The sequence below is a fragment of the Leuresthes tenuis genome, unplaced genomic scaffold (assembly GCF_036924035.1).
Source record: "Leuresthes tenuis unplaced genomic scaffold, fLeuTen1.0.hap1 SCAF_22, whole genome shotgun sequence".
NCBI lineage: Eukaryota > Metazoa > Chordata > Actinopteri > Atheriniformes > Atherinopsidae > Leuresthes > Leuresthes tenuis.
The window spans coordinates 14,589,400-14,616,107 of NW_027325376.1; the positions used below are offsets into that span (position 1 = coordinate 14,589,400).

The 26,708-nt window shown below is 42.1% G+C and overlaps 1 protein-coding gene across 2 annotated transcripts; it reads left to right on the forward strand.

The window, feature by feature from the left end:
* Positions 1-26,708, forward strand: LOC140281446 (uncharacterized). 2 transcript variants are annotated; one of them, XM_072375877.1, is made up of 19 exons: positions 5-142; positions 836-1,025; positions 1,174-1,332; positions 9,153-9,189; positions 12,994-13,034; positions 13,897-13,984; positions 14,499-14,634; positions 14,842-15,004; positions 15,092-16,351; positions 19,013-19,084; positions 20,093-20,333; positions 21,241-21,511; positions 21,590-21,796; positions 22,016-22,074; positions 22,194-22,444; positions 23,519-23,553; positions 23,770-23,944; positions 24,112-24,206; positions 24,365-26,708. In XM_072375877.1, the coding sequence occupies exons 3-19, from the start codon at positions 1,242-1,244 to the stop codon at positions 24,470-24,472; spliced, it is 3,330 nt and encodes a 1,109-aa protein (XP_072231978.1). In that variant the 5' UTR covers positions 5-142; positions 836-1,025; positions 1,174-1,241; the 3' UTR covers positions 24,473-26,708. The 2 variants fall into 2 exon arrangements, with proteins under 2 accessions (XP_072231979.1, XP_072231978.1); XM_072375878.1 differs by lacking the exons at positions 23,519-23,553; positions 23,770-23,944; positions 24,112-24,206; positions 24,365-26,708 and adding an exon at positions 23,185-23,318 and having other exon boundaries at positions 1-142; positions 836-1,332.

Genomic DNA, 26,708 nt, shown 5'->3' on the forward strand with positions numbered 1-26,708 from the left:
ATCTTTGGCATCTTTTAATGTGGTTATGATGTATATTTGCATTTCTAGCCCAGCTAGTAGCAGGGCGCTAAAGCCTGTGAATGCCAATTTTGTCAATATGTAGTTGTTTTGTGTCCCTGTAGCTGTTTTAGATCTCTTGAAGGTGAAATTCTCATTATTAGTCATTTAAGTTGTCCCTAGTGTCTTTGTTCAAGGTGTTTTGTGTCCTTTTTAGTCTTCTTCAATGTGTTTGTGTGTGTGTATCTTGGTAGCAGCATTGCAGTTTCATAGTGCTTGCTTCTACTTTTGTAATTATTTTGAGTTTGTTTGAAATTGTATTGCGTATTTGTGCTTGTTATGTGTGTGGGTTTGTTGAAATGTAGCCATTTTGAGTTGCTATGGTTGTTTTGTCCTCGTTTGTGGTTATTGTGTGTCCACTTTAAAAGTGGTACCCTTTGAAGCGTCCTTGAATTGTTTTGGGCCTTCGTGTTCTGTATCTTTGGTGATAGTGTGTATTTAAAGTAGTTTTGCAGTGATTTTACATTACTGTGTTAATTTGTGTGGTTCTTTTCTATTTTCATTGTGGGTCTTTAATCTTTCAGCGTTTCTAGGTAGTTCTTTTGTGTCCTGTTTCTTGACGCTTGTTGTTATTTGTATCTTTTTCTGTATCCCAATAGTTTTGCATTATTTTGCATGTGTCCGGGTGTTCTTTTTTGCTATTATAACTTACCTGTTCTATGTTGCACACTTCCTTCACCATTTTCAAAACGTTTGTTCAAATTATTGTTTAAAAAGCCAAAAATATATACATTTTTCCTGGGTTTTTTTTTTTTTACTTGCTCGTCCCTTTTTTCAGTTGGTGACGTCACTGAGCCGGAGAGTGAGGCTGTATCGTGAGCTCGCGACAGGGGGGGAAACAGGGAAGCTTGGAGAAAGTCACCCGAGTACGAACGCTACGGCAGTTTGTGTGGAAGTAGCTGCTGCTTTTAAACCGCTTTACGCTTCGACAACTTTTGAACACAAAAGCAAAGACTTTGACAAACCCCGTGAGTCATTTCCGGCCTGAAAAGTTGACTTTGTTTGGGTGAACTTAAGCTCCTAAATTGTTGTTGTTGTTGTGGTGGATGTCAGTGACGACGGGGAAACAGGAGGAGGAGGAGGAATAATGTTGCCGCTGTCTCTGTTCTGACCCAGCTCCATTTTCCCCTGGCACGCAGGAGACGATAAGACGGGATAGCGAGGGAAAGAAAGAGGACAGAGAAATGGCCGAGGCACGGTCCGAGGAAGAGGAGGAAAACATGAGGAGAGACACTCGGGAACAAGTGGTCCGACGACAGCCGAACAGCTCCGGAGGTAAAAGAGCAAGAAAATGCTAATTTGATTTTTACCGATTGCACCTGCTGTCCATTCAATAAGTTGAATTCAGTGGAGAAAATAAGTTGTCACATGCAAACTGTCTTGACTAGACTGGAATTATAAACTTAAAACTGAAACAAGCGCTCAGAAATAATACGCTATGTTTATTTGGTATTCTGTTGGGATATGCAACAGTTTGTTATGGGTGCTTTTTAGCCACGGTGGGGGATCTTATGTACTGCTTCAGGATGCCCCTTTTCTGTGGTATTTGAAGCGTTCCTGTAAAAGATCTCACAATACTGATAAAGGTGTCTCTTCTGTGCATTTTGGGTTCAGTTATCAGTAACTTAGAAATACTAGAGAGTCAAGTTTGGTGAAACTTTTTTATGTTTAGAGCTGAAATGGTTTGCTGATGCACATTGTCTGTCCATACTTTTCTCTACTTTAGCCTTTCTTTAGCTCTTTAACCTCTTCACCTTGGTGTTTCTTTAAACTCTTGGACATTTTATCAACCAAATGTCTGATCAGCTATGAGTCAAGAGAATTGTTTGACTGATAAATCAACAATGAAAATCCACTGTATCTGTATTAAAGCTAAAAGTCTGTTTTAAATAAACCGCTTACTTTTAACATACAAGGACTCATAGGCAGATTATAACTATCAGCAAACCATATGGTATGAGTGTGGGTTGGGACCGTTGAAACCCCAAGCCATAAATTCTTAAACCAACATGTAAGCATATCACTATTTTGGTCAAAGTTCGCACACGCATGCGTAAACCACACTCTGAGACATTCATGTACTGGTGGAGGCCTGTGCCAAGACCTCCAGCCAGTAGTTTAATGGACAAGTCCCCTTCTTTGTCTCATTCAGGGAAATCCAAGTTATACTTTAACATATCTTGACTTTTAAAGGTTATTCTTCGTAGTTGAATGAGTGAGACTGGTGTGTAATTATGAGGAAACCCTTAAGAATGATGCCTTAAGTTCTGCCCTGTGGCTAGGGCGGGTGCCTCTGAACACAGTTTTAAAAGATAATATTGCTGAAAACCCACCAATTTTATGTTGCATAAAACAGTTTTTCCTCTTTGTGGCTGATTTGCAAAGTTCTTAGAATATCACAGCATTCAGGTGAGTTGCTGTTTTTTTTTTTAAGATGTCTAATATTTGAGAACCTTTCTGTCGAAAACTATATATTAGATATGTGTACGGTTTATTGATAGATTTAGAGGCCGTTCAGGCAATTTCTGTAACAAAAACAGATTTTCACTCTCTGGCAACTGATCACATTGAGGCACGGAGGCCTCACTTACGATGCAGCAGAGTAGAAATGAACAAAAAACAGAGACAAACAAATGGGAAACAAAGGAAGGACGATGACAAATTTAAAAAAAAAAAAAACGTAGATTAATGAAAAACAAATTAAGAATGATTTGAGCAGTTCAAATTTGAGAGCAAATGCATAAACTGAAACAAGAAAAACTGCGAGTGCAATGATATTTAAGCCTAAATTGCCCCCGGGATAAAAATGAGGTAGGCCTCAGATTGCTCTGCAAGTTATTCCAGGTTTCAGGGGCGCTGTAGCTATGTTTCCAGTTAATCGCAAGTCATTGCGAAGCCACGACTTGTTCAAACAAAGGAACTTGTAGTGTTGCCATTTGTGTTTGTGTAGGCTAGATGCTATGGCTGTAATTCAGTAGAGGAAGTAGTTGTCCTGAGTGAAGAGGAACATCAAAGAGGTAAAAACAACAACAGGAAAGTAGAGCGTGTGCTACTATGTCTGATATATTGTATTGGGGAAAACGTCAGTGAGTTTATTTATTTTCCATGAAGTTTATTTCTGGTCATACACGTTTAAACCAAATTTTTTCAATTTCTTCTATATAAACGTCCTTTAATTTTTATGGCATTTGAATTAACAGGCTTGTTTGTTTCTTCATCAAACCTTATTGCTCTCTAAATGATTAACTCAATAAATATTCAATTGTAAAACTTCAAAACGGAGCATGTGACCCTATTTATTAGTTATTAAACCATACGAGGAGGCTAGTTTTGGGTTTCCAGGATGTAATATCAGGACTGATGCTCTGCTACAGTTAAACCTTCAATGGCTCTGAAAGGAGAGGCGAGCACATCACAAACCTACAGGAGTTTTCCATTTTCATCTTAGTTCAGACAGTGCTAGCATATGCAGTGTAAGGATTCCTCTACCACCGCAGATTTAGCCATATTGTTTGGCCAGCTTGCAGGTTATGTTGGAGAGGATGGAGCTGGAGTCAAAGTTTAGGGATTTTGGTCTTATTAAAGGCCATTTCTGTCGATTGTTGAAGTTCCAACTTTGTTTGGCAACTTTCAAAAGTCATGGTCACATCTTTCTGAAAATAACAGCATCTTATCAGGTGGTACGAGTCTGAAAGGGATGTCCTCGTACAAGTTACCATTGGGCTTAAAAGCACGTTTACATCAAAGAAGTGTGTCAGATGATATACATCTCTGTAGACATCACCGACCAGGACTCGTCTACATGGAGTTTTCAAAATTTTAACAGACTAGAATGTCCAAAAATGTTTGTTTTTTTCTCTCTGGCTTTTTCTTTTTGTCTTTTTCAAAAAAATACTTTAGTAGCTACACCTCTAAGAAAAAAAAAACTATTTTAAATCATGTATTTCTCAAGGATGTGATAAAATTACACACACACACAGCTGTCTGAAAGGGGTCCTGGTTTTGTTTCCAGGTGGTTTTTGAAAGAGGAAATCGCAGAGAAAAAAAACCCAGGTGTTTTGCATTTGAATGGAAGGTGATCTGACAGAGAGGTGCTGTGCAATAAGAGCCAAGAACCCGAGGGTGAGCTGTTTAATCTGTGGCCTAAGTTTCCTTGGGGAAAACTGAGCACCTTTGACCTTGTGTGAGAGTGGCCTAATGAGAAAAACACTGGAAAACTGAACAAAATGGGACACGCCTAATTTATTTATGAGGTAAAACCCAGAAGGTCTGGATTCAAAACATTAAATCCGAATTTGTTGATCAAGATCTGTGGCAACTTAGATGTGGCACAGACTCAAGAATAGGACGCCTAAAACTAGTGTGACGCTACCAGCAGAGAAGAGATATCTCTGTGTGTTGAAGTCGTTGTGGCTTCAGAAACACTGGAACACAAAGGTGTGGCAGTTTCATTTTAGACCTGCAGCAATGAGGGAATTATTGACTATTTTTCAGTCTTTTTTTTTGAAGAAGAAGAAACAAATGTTTATCCAGTGATATAGTGCTACATTTGACTTTAAGAAATGACAGTTGCTGCCCTTCTTCTCTTACCTCTTTAACCACCTTTTACAGAGCAAAGCCCGGTTTTGATTTCGCCGGTTCTGAGGTTACAAGCTGCCACTTGCATCGTCGTCTTGAACAATGACGGTCAATATTAGCTGCATTTAAAAAAATAAAAAATAAAATGATAGTGTTTTATGCTCTGATCTTTGTCTGTGAACTTTTAATGTGCACATTAGAGCTCACAAATGAAAAGATTCCATTTCAGTGAGCTTTGTTTCCCAAGTATCCAATAAAATTGGCCTTGACAGACGAGGTACCGCCCAACGTAACAGCTTGGGGCGTCTTGATTAACGGCCCTGTTGTGATTTAAAGCAAACTTGTTTGGACATCACAAAAATGAATTGTTAACCATATTTTTTTCCCTTGTCCTAATTCCCTCATCGATTTGTCACCCGATGCTCTATTCGACTCACAGAGGCGTTTGATCACAGTAATGCGCACATCTGCGAGCATTTGTCACTCGGTCTCAGTCTGCTGCTGTTGTGCAATGACACTCAGATGTGCAGTTATGTTGAGCCGAGGTCTCTCACTTCTGAAGATTTTGGTCACATCTGTCACGGTTGTTTTTTTTTCTAACTAAAAAGAGTGTTTTGTTCCACAAAAGGAAGAGTTATTGATCCACAGAGCGCTGCCTTTAGCTGACAGACTGAAGAGCAAATACAGTGTGTGTGTGTGTGTGTGTGCGTGCATGCGGCTCTCTGGAGTTAATTCACCGCCGTGAACAAGCTCGAGCGTCTGCTCTGCTTCATCAAAGCTACGGATATCAGTTTTTCCAGTATGAGAATGTTTTTTAGTACATATCCGTCCCGAATAATTTGATTTGTTTTTTTTCTGTTCAGAATTGACCTCAAGTCCAGTAATTATTTTAAGGCGTGAAGGCTTCATGTTCAAGTTGGATCCCAAAAAAAAGTACATAGAGGAGATTATAATACAAGCAAAAGCCTTGTGTGCGCCTGATCATGTGAGCACCACAAGCAGCAGGAGACATCAAAGGTAAAACGTTGCTTTTCTGCCCGCGAAAATAATCACTGGAGGTGACCCGATTATGTTACTGTAAGTTCAATGAAAGGGTTCAAACTATCGGTCTAAAACAAGCGACGGACAGACGTGGAGCCTGCAAAGTTTTCTTTTAAACAACTAATTTAATTCTTGAGACAGATGTTCACGGTAATGTAACTAGCACATGGGTAACTAGCATATGGATACAGAAGGTATGACTGAAGTTATTTCTCAGCTGCTTTAGCTATATTTGCACATCGTGAACGATGGAGATTACTTTCTTGGCAGAAATGAAACAGCGGCAACGTACCGAAATCACTGAATCGATGGGACACGTTAGCATTCAGGGATAAAGGGGAAATTATGGGATATTTGCATGTTCCAGTGAAACCACAGATCCTGCCCCGCACAATACTGCTTTCAGTGATGTTATGGTGTGTTAAATGTCAGTATGAAACAACTACCGTTTGTTATTATATGCTTTTTCTTTCCTTTTTGACGGATAACTTGCAGCTTGGTAATAAATACTTAAAAGGCTCAGTGGTCAGGGACTCCAGAGCTTCACAACAACAAAAATAAACCAATCAAAATGGGGAAACATGAGATGTCCACATGAGAATGCTTTAATTGTATTGCCTCGGTATGATTTATTGTTAACTTGGTCTTTTGTTCTCATTTAGCTTTTTATTCTGATTATAGTTTATAAAATGCGACTTGTTTTTCCACAAGAAACTTGCCGAGGGTGTATCCCACCTCTTGTCCAATGGCAGCTGGGATGGACTCCACCCCTCCCGCATCCCTGAATTGCATTAAACAGGCGTAGAAAATAGATGAATGGATGTTTAATCTCAGAAGACAATCTGTGTCTTCATCCAACCTGACTGAATATGGTTAAACTGCACACTATTAATCAGTTAAAATGTGCTACTTTGAACATATTGTCAGTTTATCCATTAAAGTGATAATTGAGTTGACAATTGCAGCTTTTAAGGAACTATAGGCTTCCTTGTTTCAGTGTCCTTAAAGACCCTTTTCATATCCACTGTCCACCTCGTGACCTCTGACCTTCTTTTGCCAAACAAGAACCCCAACAGATGACAAACCGTGAGTAACATTTGCCGTGGTGTGCGTCTGCGCTTGCGAACGCAGCCTCAGCACAAAGCTTAGACAAACATCTGGAAGTGTTAAAACTCTGATGACTCCAGCAGAATCCCTCAGCAGCCAACCCCGGCCTCGCTTCCTGGAAGCTCTCTGCCAATCAGGGAGCGAGCCAGAACAGATGGGCGGTCCTGTTTGGTTTCAGAGACAGAGAAGGTAGAGGGGGAAAAAAAAGAAGGGGACAGAACAGTGAGGAGATTCATTCTCAAGTTTTGGATTAGCAGGGAAAGAAGAAGGAAAAAGATGGAAAGAAGCAGTGGCAGATAATGTTTCTGACGCATCAACATTTAGTTCTTCTGGATTCCAAAGCAAAGTCAGACTGACCTGGTTATCAGTTTGAGCTTTGAAGAAAAGCAGAGGAAAGGAGGTAGGAAATGGAAAAATTCTCATTTACAAGGCACAAGTCCAAGTCAGCATTTTCTCTTTTCTACCTCATTGTATTTGCTATTTCTTTAAGCGTGAAGCTGTTACTGCAGGAGGTTTAGAGGAGGAGGTGTTAACGATAAATTCTTGGTTGATTTGGGAAAAAAAAAAAATCCCTCTATTTTATCTTGCTTAAAGCTCATTTTGGAGATCATCTGGCTGTTAAACAACAAGCAGGGGATTGTGACATCCTCTTCCTTTGGTGGTTATGAAGTGCTTTCTGCATGTGATGCTAATTTCTTTGTGTGCTTTTCAGCCGCAAATATGAAATACTTCAAATCACAAAACTGAAAAAAGATACATTTCATCACTTTGCCAAAATCAACATGAAATCGATGCTTTTTTCGCATCATGACTTAGCATCTTTAGTAAGAGTTGAATGCTACTTTTCGTTTACGCTAACGTGAGATTTTCTCATGAAGTTGAAAGTTATATCTCATCTTTTGTAGCATAACCTTATCAGTGTTTCCAATACTTTGTTCAGACACATTGTAACCCCTTGATTTTATATAAGAAAATCTGAAAATGATTATTATTCCATCAGTGTTTCTTTAATAGATTTTTGACGTTACAGAAAAGAGTGGTGGAAAGAAAAAAGAAAAAAAGACAAAAACTGAGCAGAGAGCAGATTAATGACTAATGAGAATAGAAGTTCACATGAGCTCATGACGACAGTAACCTGCCAGAAAACAAAGAAGAGGAAGCACGCTCAGAGCATGGAGGTTACCATGATTTTAATACTGATGGGGCTAAGTTGGTCTTTTTTAGAATGGGACGTTGCTTGAAGGCGATTGGTTGGGAACATTAGAACTGTGAATCTTTCCTGGCTTCACAATTAAGTTACAATTCATCTTCATCATCAATTTGATGCGTCTGAATATGCATTTCAGTGTCTTGCGTCCTCAAATTACAATTACAAAGGGTTACGTTTTCCATCCCTAATTACAGTCAGATCAATCTGAAATCCCGTATATTTAGTACATTCAAAACTGAAGACAGTTGTACTTATTGCAATAGTAATGGGTCCTCATTACAAGTCCTTTACCTGGGCTTTAGGTTGGCTGTAAGATGAAGCTGTAAGGAAGCTTATACCACAGCTCCATGGTCTTAGAAAGCTGGTGAAACCTGGGGTTCTCCATTGATCCTTAGCTATGAAAGATTCCACAAATTTCACCATTCTCTTCCCTCTGAGTTGCAAGTCGACAACATCTTGCTCAGTTTTGGTTGATGAGTCCAGCTGCCCGTGTTCCTTCAATTTGCAAATGCTTGGTCACATTGAAATCTAACTGGAGAGCTCATTTCAGTTCATCAGATCCAGTGTGAGTCCGTGTTTCTCCGCCATATCTCACCCGTCACCGTAACATTTGCTTAACATCATGTTCTTCTATGTTTCTCTTTTTTTTGTGGCAGTTGTAAATCATGTACGCTTGTCAATGCGACTTTGTTGTTCCCTTGTGGCTGGGAAATCGCCAATTAACGATCATATGCTATCATTCACGTTGCTTTAATTTGCTGGTTGTTAATGTGTCAAACAGGAAATGGTGTTCACAACAGTTTTTTTTTGCTGAGCCTTGTATTTTGCTGTGCTGCTTAGTGTAAATCTTAATGTGTTTACTCCTTCCTGACAGACCAGCAGCCTGTATAAGTTAAAAGAATAAAATTGTTGATAGAATCATGTTGTGTTTATCTGTGGGTTTGTCCCATGCTTAGATGTAAATGTAGAGCTCTTGCTCAGAAAAGTAATTAACTTCTCTAGCCTGAATTCCTTTTGTTCAACATCACGGCCTTCTTCTGGTTTTATAATCTGTGTGATGGCACAGACTGAAATAAGAAGCTAAGCTCAGCATGTTTCAGGGAATAGCTGAAAAACTGTTCAGTTTTTAATGGCAACATCCCTTTCTGTCTCTTCCCAGGTCGCCCCGACAGACGTAAGCCGGAGCATCGTCTCAGGTAGATTTGGCTCCTTCTTTGATTCTCCCGACACACTGTTAAAGATGAGGAATGCTTCCTGTGAATGTGCATCTAATCTTCCCCACATGTCGTCCACCATCTTGGCCAAAGAGACGTGTTTAATGTTCAAAGGCCTTGTCTCTTTGATCTCAGCTTCTCGTGAAATTATTACTGGTTTTGGGGTTGTTGAGTGATTGATTTGATGCTGTCACCAAAAAAAACCAAAAAACTGTTTCTACCTGAGGGAAGACATTTTCATAAAGTTTTAACTGGAGCTGTTTTCTGCTGTTTTAATCCTGCTCAGGGGGATTTTTTTTTCCTCTTTCCTCTCTGACTTGCAGACTGCTTTTCACCCCTTTGGTCTCTGGTTCTTACACACTCCTTAAAGTATTTTGTCTGTTGGCTGGTTGGCATGGCAACTAACTGTTGAAGTCACTGGGTTTATAGACAGTGTGTGTGTCTGTGTGTGTGTTTTATAGAGAGGAAACAAAGCCCTTTTTTTCTCAAGTGTATTTATCTTTAAAAGGTGGGAACGTGAGAGTCAAATCTTATTGTGAATCATTTGGAAATCTTTTTAGCTCTCCCTTTGCCACACAACATTTTATTAACATGTTAATTTGGTCTCACACTATTATTGGAGACTTTAACCTAACCACAGTCATTTCTTTCAGCTCTTCATCTTCAGTGTGTTTGATACTGATCACAAAACATAGATGGCTTTCAGTGCAGTAGCATACCAGCAACCTTTGTGATGATTTAATGATGACGTAACACTTCAAACGTTCCACATCGTGAGGGCGTCAGACGCTGACTGTGCACTTTCGTGCGCATGCATTTAATAACTTCACATACCAGCGGTGCACCTCACTCTGCCTCGAGCTCACGTGAGTCTTGGATGGGTCCAAGTGGCTTAAATTTCATTATCACAGGGGTTCACAAGCTGCATACAGCCAAGTGGGGAAAATGACCTAATATATGTGCCATTATCCTATGGTTCTGTTTCGGTGGGACAACAGGTTTGTTATGCTGCTGCTTTGTGTTTCAAGTCTTTTTACAAGTGTCTGACAGTGTCAGGGCGGCTGTAGCTCACGAGGAAGGTTGGTGGTTCGACTCTGGCTTCCCCAGGCCACATGTCGAAGCGTCCTTGGGCAGTACGGGGTTATGCATAGACTAAGACGTGCTGGAGGAGTGTGTGTGAATGGGTGAGTGTGGCATGTAGTGTTAGAAGCGCTTTGAGCGGTCAGCTAGACTAGAAAAGCGCTATACAAGTACAGTCCATTTACCATTTACAAACTGCACATAGCACTGTGGTTGTTCTACACCACCTCCTCAAACTGTCCCCACATTACGAAAAACATATTTACATGACAAAGGGTACAAACCCAAAAACAAACAAAGTGCAGTCAGACTTTAAAACCGCGTATAAAGATATTAGTCCAACCAACAATGGTATGAAATGGAGCTTCTCCACATTAGTCTGAACACACACAGATTATGAGATTGGGGAATGCATGAACACCTGTGTGGACGCCTGTGCGTTTCTTTTGTCAGACAGGTACTTGTGTCAGAAATCAGGATTGAGAGTATGCAAAGCTTCTTTCTTTTTTCTTTTTTTTCAAAGTCTCAAAGTCCACGGTGTTGCAGCATCAGACATGTTTCAGTCAGTGATTTGATTGACTCATTCAGGGACTTCTTCTTGGGAATTCTAGTTTGTAACTAAAGTAACTTTAGCTTGACACAGTTGTTCATGCTGCCTGAGATAACACAACTACCATCTCTTTTGGAGGCCATGATTGAAGGTTTGTTGTTGCTTTCCAAAGCTCACACATGCAGCTTTGTCCAAGGAAACGGCAGCAGCAGATGTTACTGTTGTGGCTGCGGACAAAATGCCGTCCAAGCAACTTTGAATGTCCACTCTCCTAACTTTTCTAAACTTTAGCTAGTTTTAGCATACTGGCAAGAAATTGTTCACTTGTCCTGTGCCATCAGTGTTGGGCTGAGCTGCTGTGCCATCAGTGTTGGGCTGAGCTGCTGTGCCATCAGTGTTGGGCTGAGCTGCTGTGCCATCAGTGTTGGGCTGAGCTGCTGTGCCATCAGTGTTGGGCTGAGCTGCTGTGCCATCAGTCACGCACACACCCGAAAGTGATGTCATGGAGCAAAAGGGAAAGCTTTGACAACGGTTGCCCAACACAGAAAAAGTCCAGTGGCAAAAGAGGGACACCATTCACTCCAGCTCAGCTTTTCTTTACCCTAAGTCCCAAAAATCACCACTCATTGTGATCTTCACTTTTACTTACGTTTCACAAAGGCTTTTATTTATTTTTTTATCTTTTTCAAAAGCACAAAGAGATGGAAAACCGTTTTTTTTCACCAGTGCTGAAAGGAAAACAGTGAGTTCGGACATGTGTAAGTTTGGGCAGCGTCTGGGGTGAGTCATTTGCGTCTGTTCATAGTTAGCAACAGAGAGAGAAAGAGTGAGTTGGAGGCACAGTCTGAAAGGGAATTATAAGAATACATTGAAACAAAGAGATACAGAGACATCTGTCGTCCTCCTGTCGGCTGGGTGAGTCTGACTCTGTTGATTCCTAAGCTTCATACCAACATCTATCTTCCATTCAAACGGGAAGAGCTTTGGCTTTCCTCTGATCCTGGAGCTAATGAAATATACCTTTTATCATTTTGACAATCATAAGAGCTTGAATAAGAGCAACTGGACTTCTTCTTGGTTCTCACCACCTTCCCTTATTCAGACTCTTAGGATTACACTGATAGATCTACACCGATAATCATTTTGACAGGTCGGGTTGGTCAGAGGTGAAATCTGTCACTTCGATAACTTTGATCCCAGTTATGGGGGAAATAGGGAATTTTCCAAGTTCTTTTACCCTGAAGATTAACGGTGGAAACGCAGCCTTTGACAGGAAATAAAAGCGGCACATATGAGTTTAGCTTTAGACACAGCGATTGAAGTCGTGTCGAAGATCTTGAAACGGCTTCAGATGTTAGCCGTTTGGGATGCAACAAAGCCAAAAGTTCTGTTTGTGCTTTTAGGTGCTCAGCAACCAGGCGTTATGTTCCAGCTCCTCGTTGCCCTCATCTGAATGCATCTGCTTCAGATAAGACAGAGGAGTACTCGATCATCTTTGCGGTTGCAAAGGTGGACAACGTGACTTAAATCATGCACACTTGTGACTGTTGTGAAATATAAAAGCACAAATGGTAAATCTGTGCGTAAAAGACTAATTCGGCAAGGACTGAGTGTCATTTACACACTTGTTTCCCCAAGGCAGAAGCTCAAACATCCTTCTCCATCAACACATTTGTGTAAATGGATAAGTATGAGCATTTTATGGCGCCGCAGACTGTTAACGTTGCCGCAGCTCCAGAACTTAATAGTGTGTGTGGAGTTTGATTGACATGTTAAAAACAAACTTGTTGTTTGAGACCCACCCCTTCCAGATGAACTTGAGCAATTTATGACAAATATAACAATGTTTTTAGAGCAGAAAGCTGTGGAAATAAACGATCAGGCCGACTCTGATGTGGCCTCTCACAATGTGAGGAACGGTTGTCCAATTGGATTTAGCTGAGCTTGCGATCACATTTGGTCTCCACTTTCGCATTTGGCTGCCTGGAAAGAAATTCAGCCACTTAAACTCATGGGAACTAAAGACTAAACTCAGTCATCTGATCCTGCGCTTGATTTTACTCTGAATGTTCCGACTTGATCTTGATCGGGGGGGAGATGGCAGCAAGCGAGGTGAAATAAAGTGACTCATGGTTTCCCTTCTCCTCTCTCTTCAGTCAGGGTCCTCTCTCATCTATCAGAGCTGCCATCAAGAGAAGTGAGTATTCACCCACAAACTCTTAATGAGTGAATGTGTTCATTCTGACTCCTTTCTCTTTTCCATGTGCTTGTTCTTCAAGAAAAAAAAAAGAAGAAATGCTTAAGAAATTTAAAGATGCGGACTGGTTTTAGAGTGTTGTACAAATCTGAAGTCCATTTGAAATGTGGCCTGGAAAAGTGTGGCTTTAAGAATGGGGGAAAATATGCATTTTGACCTTTTGTGTGGTAATAAAATCCAGCATGGCAACAAAGAGGAAAACTTCCCAAACTGGACTGCCAGCACACTTTGCAGCTTACCCACTTTCATTCTTCATTGTTTTGCCACCTAGATTCCCCTGATGTGGCTTTAAAGACAGGAACACGTGTTTTAATCTATGTTTTCACATGTATCTGTGTCTGGAAAGTTGAGGATGTTCAGTGTAGGTCTTTGACTAACACCTACTTCTCTTAAAGCTTTATGATTACAGTGCAATAAAAAGCAGAGGTGTCTTGTTTGAAATACAGCTGTGTGGTTCTGAATGATCAAGTTATGACACCAGCTCTGTGGAAAAACGTCTATTTTGATATTAAAACACCATAAAACTTTTACTTTGGTAAAATGTGCAGATTGCATTTATTTACACTAAGAACTGGAAGAGCGACCCATCCTTATTTATTTGGTTTGGAGGTAGCATGTTGCTTTATTGATTATTTTAGACTAAATTAGACTAAATGTGCCTTTAATACTACAGATGTGTCAGAAATGAACTCAAATGCATCTGTATTTATATCTGTGTTCGCTGTGTTTTACTGCTTACAGCTGGACTTTTACAGATGTGACATATCTTTAACTTTGTACTGTTTTTCATGTCTTTTTCCAGCCTCTTCCAGGTCAACTTCTCTCTCAGAGACGTCCAGAGACAGAGACAGAGAAAGAGAAAGAGACCGGGACAGAGAGCGAGACAGGAGGTAAAACGGCCGCCGGCTGACTCGCATAAACACATCTGTTGTATGTGGTGAAGCCGGTGCACAGCGGTCTGCACACTTTGAATTCTGTGGAGTTTTATGTTGACGCACTTCTGTTTTTCAAGGCAAAGATAAGAAAGTCAGACCTTTTCCTCAACAAACGAGCGTGACCTTTTGTGTGCGCAGTAAACAAACCTTGTGTGAGGAATTTCTGCATTTCGGTTATGTAAATAGATTAATCGCTGAGCTCGTTCACATATTTTTGAATCTCTAACCGACTCCTGCCGCTCTTGATGAGAGTCAGCTGTGATTTTTATTTTTTTACCCACCGTGTTTTTACTAACACGTAAATGGGAACCGTTTCCCATCAAAGGTTTTCATTAGTCATTGATCGTTGCTTCTCTACTGCAGGTCAAACAAGTCATTGAAATGGTTAAAAAAAAATGATCCATTTCAAGTCAGGCTCTGCTGTAGTTGTGTCTTGACTTTTCTCTTCATGACTTCCTGTTGTTGCTAGGCGCCCAGAGATCACCATCCTATCAGCAGAGCCGCTGGCCTCCGCATCCTGGTTTCCTGGAGCTGCCGGAGGATTCCCACCTCCTCCTCCTCCTGCTGCACAGATCTGGGGACCCACAATCCCTCCATCCATACAGGTGAGGTGTTCTTTGTCAAATGTGGTGATTTTCTGCCCAGAGATTGGTGATTTGTTGATAAGAAATGTAAATAAAAGATGTTTGATGATAGAACAGACATGGCCTCTAGGTCCGGTGAGCAGATGTTGTTAGGGTTTTTTTTGCTGTTTGGTCACCAAAGCTGGAACTTGTTAAGTTGTATCTCATTTCTCTTTTTGTCTTCATCAGCCTCCTCCTTCCTACGAGGAGGTAATCAGAGAGAAGACACAGGAGCGGGTTCTCCTCCCTTCTTCCTGCTCTTCTTCCTCATCCGCCTCACGTCCTGTTTCAAAAACAACCATCGCCACTCAGACGGACCCAGGACCTGTCCTTGATCCTCACGAGTCGCAAGGTGAGAGGAAGCTGATAATATTGTTCTTGGTTTTTGCATTGTTTTGCATGTGTGGTAAATAAACTGTGAGTCTGTGTGTAACTGCAGTTAGAAGACCAGTGAGACCACCACGGCCACCTCACCCAAACCCTCCGAAGTCTTCTAATGTTGATGACATCATTGCCAGCCAATCAGTGCTCACCTCCCTTGACGCTGAATGTTTGGTGCCAGACACACATCCTGAGACGGTCGCACACATCTCCACGAACACCCAATGCTGCGACCTCTTCACTGACCTGTGTTCACCTTTGACCTCAGCCTCTGGTGCTCAAACCAACCAGTGGGATCAGCGTCTATCTGCTGCTGATGCGGCATCTCTTCCTACCACCTCCTCAAACGTCCCATTGGAGCGTCCCACGCCACGTCCTCGCTCCAAGGTCGGTGTCCAGCAAATCGGAAACGAGGTTAAAGTTCAGACTTTGGTGAAACTGCGGGAGGATGGTTTGGCCACATTAGCCAACCGTGCAAATAGTGACAACACCAGCCAAGAAAGGAGCCCAGGGAAGTATCTTCAGGAGCTGCTACAGGCCTTCAGTTCAGACGACTGGGGTTTCCCTGATCACCGCAGCGACAGCAGCGAGCTTAGCCAATCAGAGAGCGAGGAAGAAGACGAGGAGGACATGGCGACTCTAAAAGCAAGGATACAAGCTTTTGAACAGCAGCAGCAGGTGGGCGAGGGGAGCTGTGGAGATGGTAACAGACAAAGTGAGGCTGTTGAGGGGTTTGTTGTTTCAGAGAGACCCGAGCCTCGACCACGCCCTCGTCTCCAGGGACAACCAGCCAAGTCCGTCCCTCCTGTTATTGCTCCAAAGCCCAAAAACTTTCCACCTGGTCCCAAACCATCCAGCAAGGTATTCTGGGAAGAAGGAGGTTTGACAGCAGCACCAACAGAACCAAGTAATGCTGAAACAACTGAAACCTCATCTGCAGAAATAGACCCTAAACTTAAACTGGCTTCAGAACCATCAGCTTCTGGTACCACAAAATCTGCTCCAAGTTTAGAACTCCAACCTGGAAAAACCACGGAAAAACCCTCCATAACTCCAAAACCGCAGTCTGTTATAGAGGCCGTCTCATCTAGTACCCCTGCTCCTGTCCCGGCCCCAAGGCCTCCTCCACCCAAACTGTCCCCCTCGCTCAGTGGCACTCCTTCCCCACCAAACCCCAGACCCCCACCCAGGCCTCCAGTCGCCCCCAGGGCTAATATAGCTCCACAGCCGGATAAGAGCACAGTTCATGTTAGAAGTGGAGCACACACTGATGTTCAGACTGGAAGTGAACCTACTCAGAACACTGCAGCACAAACTGGTGAGTGGTATTCTGGTCAAAGTACATTCAGCAGAACTTACTCCCTGCTGATCTCTGCAGGCAGCTCTAAGCTATTTACTTTTGGTCCAAAATAAGATTGACGCCATGACAAAGCCTGTAAGTTTTAAATACCCTTCCACTAAGTGTGAGACCATATTTTCTGGACAGGTTTGGGTCTTGGTCTGGTACTGTTTATGTTGCTGTTCCAACATTTCCATGCAGGCCTGCAGGCCAGCTTTAAAATAATAGACCAGTCCTTGGATGGGGAACTTTCTAATAAACTAACTGAGAGTTTCACTGTGAACAAGATGCAGTTTAATCACACTGCATACATCGAGCTAAACACAGCTTTACAATGCAATTTTCCATCTGTAATCCCTCTTTTCCATTCTTCCTCCACTGCCCACAGATGTGCTATTTATGTACGAGTTGTGGCAGGAAATTGACGACTTACTGCCTTTTAATCTGAAGACTGGTTTGCACATTAGCTTTACCTGATTCGGTAAGAAGAATGACAGACAGACATTCTGACCTTTGAACTTACAGGACTGTGAGTCTAGATGAACCAGCATATATCGAGTGATTTGTTTTACTTTCTCAAATGCTTACACTTGCATTTGTTTTTCTATAAAACCAGCAATGGTGATCTAAATGTTGGTGGGCTGGTTGAATGAAATAGGCCATTTGAATAAGTCGTGTTTTAAGTTTAGAAGATATTAAGCACTTAATTCAGTGTTTTTGAACTCTGGTCCTCGGGACCCACTGCCCTGCATGTTTCTACTGTTTCCCTCCTCCACCACACCTGATTGAAATGATCAGTTCGTCATCAAGCTCTGCAGCAGCCTGATATGGAGCCATTCATGTGAATCAGGTGTGTTGGAGGAGGGAAACACCGAAACGGACTTAATTGATCTCATAGTGCTTTAGCATCTGTACAGCCTGTTTATGGCCCTTTAAAACATGAAGGTTTATCTTGGCTGATACACTGCTGGCCCTCTGTCAGCACGTGTGTGCAGAAGGTCGGCTCTTTCCACAAATGTTTACATGAGGGAAGTGTGCTGCTTGCTGCTTCCACTGCTTATCTGGCAGATAACCTGGATGTGTAACGTCTGCTGATAAGATTTCGGATTAGCCATTGATCTCGGTTTAGACTGATTCACAAGTTTTGTTTAGTTATAACCTCTGTTTAACGTGTAGTGACAGTGTTTTTTACTCTAATAAAGCGCCTGTGGCCATAAATGACAGACCTTTGCTCTGTGAAATTCTTCATTGGTCTTTCTGAGCTCACCTTATGAGTCTAAACAGCGTCCTGACACATCTTGTTTCTCTATGTCAGTAAGTTTTTGTCATTTTGATTTGAATTTAGAGTGCACACATGTTTTCTTCCCAACTGAGGCCAATAAATAAATACTAATATAGAAAACTGTGTAAATTACCAAGACTTTCTGAGGGATTTGATGAGGGACTGGATGCTGGTTAAGTATACTCAGAAGCTTGATGTTAGCTAGTGTTTCTGGGTTTTCAAGCTGTTTCAAAAAGGCTGAGGTGACACCTTCCAAACAGTATTCCAGTGTTGTCAGAGGTGTAATAAAAGTGTCCTCGGTTTCACCCTGTAGGCTTTTCCTTTGACACACACACAGGTTCAAACCACTCCCAATGACTCAGATGTGCAGTATTTTTGCCCTTTCGCTCCCCCTCCAAGCTCTATACACAACAAGTGGGGGGAATGTGAAGGCACTTCAGTGTGTACTGAAGCATCACTTGAGACATGAAATCCATCCCGCTTTAGAGCTGACGTTGGAGATGTTCTTCGCGGTTGAACCTTGCTGGGATTTGCAGTGACATCAGCAGTTTCTGATGCCTCCTCACTGCTGTGGACAGAGAGTTGTTGTCATCTCAGACCAGACGACAGCTTACACTGGATGGAAGGGAACTCCAATCGGTCGAGGAAGCGACTCTTCCTTTCTGCCTCTCAATACGAAGAAAGTCGTCTCAGGCCTTGCTGATGCCGTGTCTTTATCATATCTAGTGACCTGCTCCTGCTCCTTTCCAGGCTATATTTAGGAAAAATGTCTTGCCTGGAAAAAGTCTGTTATAACTGAGCCTTTGAAAGTGGGCATAAAAAGGTTGATTTGAATCTTTTGGGCTCTATCTGAAATTTGTCCAGTGACTCTAATCGTGGCCGCATTGAACCATCGTTCTTTGATCTTGGCTATATATCCATGGCTGTGGAATCACATGTTTATTGGACTAACGGTTACATTTTGATCCTTTGAAACTGACATCTTAAATCGACATGTTTCTGGCCGGCTGTAGCTCAGGAGAAGGTGCAGTCGTCTGAAAATCAGGATGTTGGCAGCTCAGACGCCGGCTTATAGAGTCCACATGCTGACATGTTGTTGGGCATGGCACTGAACCCCACTTTTCCTGTGTTTATGGATGTGTGAGCGTGTGTTTGAAACACAAAGCATCGTGTAGCCTGTACTTTATTAAGAAGTGTTGAATGAGTGTGTGTAAATGGATGAATGTGGCTTGCAGGGTAAAGCACTTTGACTGTCCAGCTGCAGTATAAATGCAGCCAAATAACCATTTCTGAAGTGCACTGCATCATTTTTCCTAATCTAACCAAGTCTTTCTTGTGATTTTTTGATGTACTTCCAGTGAAGGGAGGAAATATTCGTCCCGGCATCCCGACCAAACCAGCAGCACTGACTTCCCCTCACAGAGCCAGCGGTAAGGCTGTCGTGTGTGTGTGTGTGTGTGTGTGTGTGTGTGACTGTGAACACTGAGCTGGATCAGCTGCAGCACAATAGTGCGTTTGAGAGCTTAGAGACACAAATCTAGCTCATTTGTTATGTGGCAGAAATATGCAAACATGTGGACAGATTTGATGTGCTGTGTGTTTGCATGTGAGTGTGCGGCACAAAGAGAGGGTTGTGTTATGCAATCCAAACCTTGTCAGAGAAAAATGCTCTTATTGTGTGAGAAGAAACAAGCCCCCACTGTTGTCGTGCTTATGCATACGAGTGTATCTGTGGGTATTGTTAGCTGTGCACTCCTAAGGTTGCGCTGTCTTCAACCAGACTTATTTATCAGCTGCAACATGAGCTTGGATAAGCCAATAGCTAGTTAAGTGTATTTATTTTGTGTTTTTCTTGCGGTACAGATGTTTCACAGTCTGAAATGCTGCCATTCGTGACACTCAGTTGTGAAATGGAATGAGTATTTATCTGTTTTGACACAGGAACACAAGAACTGTTGTTGATCTACAGGTGTCTGAACATGCGTTTAGTAACAGCACGTTTAGGGCCAATAGAGGGTGCTACTACCTAAGCAGAGACTAAATGACACACAATAACAAACATAAGTCAGCTGAAGCTATTTCAGTCACCACATGAGGAGTGTTACCAAGGTCGGTGAGTTGGAACATACTCCTTTGTCAAAACTTTGTAACATTGACTTACAAAGAAAAAAGAAAAGTGATGTTTTTTTTTTTTATGAAGGATAGAAGTCCACAAAAGCAGCACAATGTTCATTCTTTTGTGTTTGACTCTTTCAGGTTTATTACTTTTGTCTCCAGTGGAAGTATTTTTCAGGCTGTTTGTTGCATTTGTTGCACTTTTCTTTCAAAGAATTTACACATTAAGGTTGTTGTTGCTGGTTCACTTTAAATCAGTAGTTTGATTTGAATCTGAATATGTTTAATGAGTGATGTATTGTGGCATCTGCTCTCGCTTTCAGCTCCAAATCTGGCCCATAAACCCATTGCGGTCTTGCAGACGGCTCCAGATCCAAATTCAGCCCTGGGCAAACCGACATCCGCCGCCACCTCTACATCCAACAAACCCCCAGGACCGGCCCCGGTCAAACCACCAACTCCAGCTCCAGCCCCAGCCACAAGGAAAGGCCCTGTGGTCCAGACTAAACCAGAAGCTACCGGCACTGCAAACCCAAACTCTTCAGACCCTCCTCTGCCTCCACGGTAAGGCTAAGAGCCATGATGGAGAAAGTGGATGAACTGTCTGATCAATATGAGCAAAAAGTGTTGATTAAATAGAAATCCAGCATGTGATGGGTCTTTATTTTCTTAGGATTAACAAGTGCTCTCTAGTCTACTGACATTTGAATGACATTGAATGACATTTAAATGTCGTCAGGCAGTTGTGGAACATTGTAAAAAAAAAAAAAACATTCGATTTTCAAAGAACTGACAGAAAATCTGTAATTTAACTGTTATCTTAAAAGTCAACAACACTAGATGTTTGACCCAATTTAGGCATTCTACTCGACAAATTTAACCACAGTAGAGTGTCGATTCATTGATAGATTTTCAGCATTTATTCTGTTAAATATTTGATCGGCAAAAGGTTCTAGTTTTCAATTAAAAATCTGCCCGTTTTAACCAGAACTCAGTCTTTAAATGTCCATTACCAGTTGAAGGGAACATACAACCCATTCAAACCTGTTGAATCTGACTGTGACGCCAGGGTTGTGTGCTTTGTTACCATGGGAACCATGCTATTTGCTGGTGATCCAAATTTGACCATAATGATCTGTTTGTGTTTTATGTATGCAGATATTAACTCGGCATTTTTTTCTGTAACGATCTTAACATTTTTCAGACTTCTCCATTCATACAGGCTGACCTTTGAATGAAGTGTCAGGCGGTCTGTGTATGTTGTACAGAAGAAGCCCCTTGTTATCGCTTTTTGTGCTAACAAATTCTCGAGAGGAAAGCCCAAGTTAACAGAAAAAGATCATAATCGCTGTTGCGGTCCTCGGTATCTCTAATAGGAGGTTAGGTTTGTCAAGGCAGCTGACGCTGAGGAACCTTTTGTTTTATGTCAAAAACCAAGTCCTGACTCATAGTTTCATTGTTTTTTCTGCAGCCCATCAAGTGTAAAGCTCCTTCCCCTCCGTCCTCCACCAATCAAATCCATCCCTGGAAGACCACCACCTCCGGCCGTCAACTCAACAGCCTCAGTGAACCAGGTTGCTCCTCCCTCCAAAGCCACTCCCACCTCTTCTGTCTCACCTGTGATCACTGCAGCGCCGTCCTCTGTATCGGCCAGTCAGATGCAGGCACAGAAGGTAGCCAAAAAAGGTCCACCTCTGCCCCCCCGCCCCAAACCTGGACACCCACTCTACAGCAGCTACATGGTACAGTACATACACCCACATGTATGTGGAAACACAAACTAGATATTTTTCACAATTACGTTTCACGTTGTTTCTCAGAAGCAGGAAGTCCTGATTGTTCTGGACGATGCGAGCCCTGCTCCCTCCGAGCCTCACTCGGTTGAAGTTAAGGACCAAACCGCCATCACGCCTCTCATCAACCCATCGCAGTGTCTCCTGAACCGGGACACCCAACCAGAGCCTGTCCAAGATCACGACAGCCAATCAAAACCTGCGTTGGAGGATCTCAGCCAGTCAGATTCCCAGGTTTTGCTCCAAATTGTTAAATGAGTTTTTTAGGAAGCCAAAAGTTTCCAGTTTCAGTCTGAAATCATCTCTCATTGACATTTCCCGTTGACAATGAACCGTTGATCAGGTTTACAACAACACAATGAATACAAGTGAAACACACAGTTTGACATGTGGTCGGTATCTTCAACTGTACATATTAAAGTGTCTTTTGATGCCTGCTTTGTTTTGCTTTAGTCCATTCTGCCTGAGCAGCCTGCTGAACAGAAAGGGCAGCCAGACCCTCCTCCTGTCAGGTCAGACGCAAGCAAAAAACGCACGGCATGATGAACTCCAGCTAAACCCTTACACAGTAACTCCAACAGAGCGTGTGTCCTCGTTGTGGACATATGTCTTCATATCTCTGCCACCACAGTGGTCCTCGCTGTATCGCCAAGTTCGACTACGAGGGAGAGGAGGATGACGAGTTGACATTCTCCCAGGGTGACGTCATCGCCCTGCAGGAGCTTATCGGGGAAGAGTGGGGGCGGGGCCGGATCCACGGGCGAATCGGAGTGTTCCCCCTGAGCTTCACAGAGGTGGTGGAACCCCTCCCACAGCCGGCGACGTCGCCAGGGGAAACGGCCAAACAGGTGTCCAAAGATGCAGCGGTGACACCGAGTCCAGGTGAGCTGAAGGACGCCGTCTGGTCTGCTTCACTCCTTCTTTGTACGTGTAGCTCACCTCAGATACACATGTTGCTCCTTTTCATGTATTTGAGTGAACAGCTGATTTAGTAGCTTGCTGAAAACACAGCTCAAATACATTTGCATGTCAGTTCTGCGCCTTTTGGCCCTTCCTGGCATTTTGTTCACTTGGATCAGTTAAGTCAGTAAGAGGCAGTTTTTTCAGAGGAAGGGCATATTAAGGCTTTAATTTCCCTTACAGTCACCATTAAGTTCTAAAGTGTGTCTTTCTTTCAGTGTCTCAAAAAGGCTTCAGAAATGAACATGTTGCCTTGTTGTCTAACCTCGGATGGTGTTTTTGAAGAATAATCTGAAGATGTTAATAGATAGATTCTACACGCAGCATTGCTTTAAATCCTTTAAGTTTTAGTTTTGAATGAAACTTTGTGGGTAAATGTAGCTCGCTGTAACAATCAGTTTGTTTTAGCATTTAAGCAGAATTCATTTGTGTGCTACTAACAAGCATGGCACAAAGTTGAACTTTATAACAGTGTGTTGGTGTAATATGAACAGGCCTTCAGATCAGATGCGCTTACAGTTTCACTCTTTAAGTCTGACTCTCGTCAAATTTGTTGTCAAGATTCTGCCCAAAACCTGCAGGAAAAAACTCAACTTTGTTTCTAATGATTGGATTTCTGCAGTTTATCCTCTTTATGCTTGTGTTCCTCTGCTATGCTGCAGTTGGGACTCCCTGGTTCCCTCTGAGGTCAGAGGTCAGAGCACACAGTAACCACACAGACAACCAGGTGGAGGAGCTAAAAGCTTTTCTCCAGATATGAACAAGGCCTCAGATTACAGACTGTAATGATTCTGCATAGTATTTTGGCGTAGTAGCGTTTGAAATTGTACTTCCACACGTCTTTTGACCAACATTTAGTGTCTTAATTAGTTTTTTTTTTTTTTTTTTTTTTTTTTAAACCGGTTTATAACTTCTTCGGTGTTTTTTAAAGCTATAGATAATTTTTTCATCTCTAGATATGAGTCTAACACTTTTTTCTTTTCATGTTTTCCTCAGCAGTGCTAAAAACTTCTCCAGGCTCAGACTCAGAGGTTAGTGTGTGTGCGTGCGTGTGTGGTTTTCTTCTTGAGCACAGGTGTTTGACAGCACTGCTGCTGTTGCAGATCTCCTTCATTTGAAATTCTTAAAGTAACCAGCCTGTTTGATATTAGCCATTGATTTGTCTGTTAATGTTTCTTTATTATTGAAGAGCTTATGCTGTGTATGTGTGTGTGTGTGTGTGTGTGTGTGTGTGTGTGTGAGAGCAGGCAGAGGAGTTGGTCATGGCTACGTTTGACTTCCCTGGTCAGACTGCAGAGGACCTTTCCTTTCACAAGGGGGCGCTGATCCAAGTGATGGAGCACGTCGATGCAGAGTGGAAGAGAGGAAAACTGGAGGGGAGAGAGGGCCTTTTCCCTGCAGCCTTCACACAGCCCTACCAGGGTACACCGCAAACACACAACATTTTAAAGTGTGGACCCCAGGAAGCCAAAGAGGGGGTGTCCAGTGAAATAACCAAACACACCTCCACCCTCTACATCTGTTAGAATGTTCTCTGCTGTGTGCCTGCTGCGCTCCAACAGTGACGTTTTTCTTCTGATTGTTTCCAGCTCAGTCGATCACAGGCCAGCAGTCGGTGGTTAAAGGAGCGGCCAAGGCTCTGTTTGACTTCACAGCGGAGAGCGAGGATGAGCTCACACTAAAGGTGCGCGGCGATGACTGGATATTTTTGTCTTTGTATGCGAAATTAGACGATGAAATTTCAGGCCTCGCTGTCAAGTTGGTCATCGGGGTGCAACGAAACGGCTCCATGTTTCAGTTTGTTGACTCACAAATGTGCTTTCTCCGTGTCTTCCTGGCCAGGTCGGCGACATCCTCACACAGGTGGAGTCTGTAGATGACCAGTGGATCTTTGGTGTCATGGGAGGGAAACGTGGGATCGTGCCTAAAAACTACATTTCATTTCTCTGACGAGGGAATCCCGCCGCAGCCGATGGGAAAACTTAGAGCCACTCTAATCAGGTCGGAGGAGGTAACCTGTGTGCTGTTTTTAACTGAAGTGCCTGTGCACACGTGGACACGTGCATGAATCCAGTCCATTATTTTTGAGACTGAGCTTTTTCATTTCCAGACATTTTTAAAAGGATTAAACTCGGCTTGTTCAGATTTGATTGGACCTGGAAGAACTTGCTCTGGTTTAACAACAGGCACTGAATTGTTACTTTTCCTCCAGGTGTCAGCTCTTCCCTTCTGGCCTGGACGTGGCATCTTTCTTTTTATGAGTCAGTGGACTGAAACTCTTTGATCTCTCGTGAAAATCGGTTCGAATTGATTTTAACGTTGTAAGGACAACATCCAGGTTGGACAACTTTTTCTCAAAGAGCCAACTTCAGTTCACTTTTACCTTTTTTTCTTTTTTTTTTCCCTGTTTCCGTATGCTTATTTGATTCTTATACGTCTGTGAATGCACAATTAGGCCGGCTTGCAGCAGAAGAGGACTAATTGGCTTTAAATTGATCGTTTTACTTTGAACATAGTGAACTATGAGACATTGCTGTCAGCTTGAGCCAGATTAGAGAAAGTGGAAAGAAGTGAATAATATTGAGCTTTATGCTAAGCAGCTGCTGGATATCTGATAGAGGTGAGTATGAGCTGCAAGGATGTTGTTTAAACCTGAAATCAGACAGGAAATCCGTTTGTGTTATGTTTTTATGTGCAGCCTGTTCGAGGCGTGTTTTTCTTAATGTTTTCAGTGGTCTGTGGTCTGAAAGCCGTGCACGGATATTTTTCAGATGGAGAGCTGGGACGGTTTTAGTGTCGTTGACATCGGATGTCAACATTTTTTTACCTTTATGGTACTGTGAGGTGCACATGCCTGCCATTTTAATTAATTAGAAAAGTAGGTTTTTATACCAGATAATTTTACATAAAGTGCACATAGGCAGGTTTCATCTTTTTATCTAAACAAAAAAAAAAAAAGAAGCTGATCAGTGTGAGCTTCCATCAAAATAAAAGCACGACACCACCCTTTTTCCAGCCGTTTTCAGCCCTGTTTTCACTCTTAAGAAGGAAAACATGTGGTGCACCTGAATAAAGTTGAGGTTTTTTTAAATGTTGGTCTTTTTGGAAGTAACGACTAGCCGATAAGTGGAACTAAGCACATAAATGAAAGGTGGCCAGGATGTATTGACATGTGTTATGCTTAAAGTGGGATTAAGTGGGATTAAATGTCATTTCAATACATATTTAACACAAAATGAGGCATTAAGCTGCTGCACCATCAGATTTCTGGTAAACCTTCAAATCAAAGACGGTGACACTGAAAAACTGAAACTGTGTTATGCCTGCTTTCACCCGCCTTTGGTTTCCTGCAGCTAAACAGAGCTGTGGCAGTTTTACACCTTGGTATTACTGTTGGAGCAGTCACAACAACCAAATGAGCAGTTTGGGCCCAGGTTGCAGGTCTAAAAACTGCATTTAATCTTCGTTTTCTCACTCTTAGATCTGACAAACACTCGCTTGTATTTCCTAATGAGTCGTACTCATCAGCTGAAATCTTTAAGTATATATAGTGTATTAAAACTATCTCTCTTAAGTTTGCAGTCATCACCTCAGCCATGACTGATTTTCAGATCTTTTGAAGCTAAAACCGCCGAGAAAATGACTATTTTAGCTGTGGGGTTGACACTTTTAGGTCCAATATGTTCAGATTCAAACTTGTTGATTTTGTTTAACGTAGAGGACAATTATTAACCTGCTTATGTAACTCTTAGTGTCTCTAAAAGCAACCTTAAACACGGACTGAGAAAACAAAACTGCACAGTAATAATTGCACAGTATTACAGGTTAATGACAACTGCTTGTCCAGTTCTTTTAACACTATACATTGTATCGTCAATTACTGCAACACACATGTAAGTCTATTCATGGTTCCCTGAGAAACGATGAGAAAATCTGAAGTTGCACTTTAAAGCATCAAGCCGGAATATTATTTTAATAGTTAGCCTGCTGTCGTCACAATGAATTTGATGGCTAATTGCCCAAAAAAGAAAGCATTAGTCATGATGTTTTGAACCCACTGGACAGCTTTTGTTTCAGTTTAATGACTATGATGATGATGATACGTGGTGTCTTTGTGATGATATTTGGATGTATAACCAAACACCCGGACCTTTTAATCCAAATAAAACCTGGAACCTTTTTAAAA

Coding starts and splice junctions, on each gene's coding strand:
- LOC140281446 (XM_072375877.1), top strand. CDS start 1,242: ATGGCCGAGGCACGGTCCGAGGAAGAGGAGGAAAACATGAGGAGAGAC. Junction 19,085..20,092: donor TTCCCCTCACAGAGCCAGCG/GTAAGGCTGTCG, acceptor TCTCGCTTTCAG/CTCCAAATCTGGCCCATAAA. Junction 20,334..21,240: donor GACCCTCCTCTGCCTCCACG/GTAAGGCTAAGA, acceptor TTTTTTCTGCAG/CCCATCAAGTGTAAAGCTCC.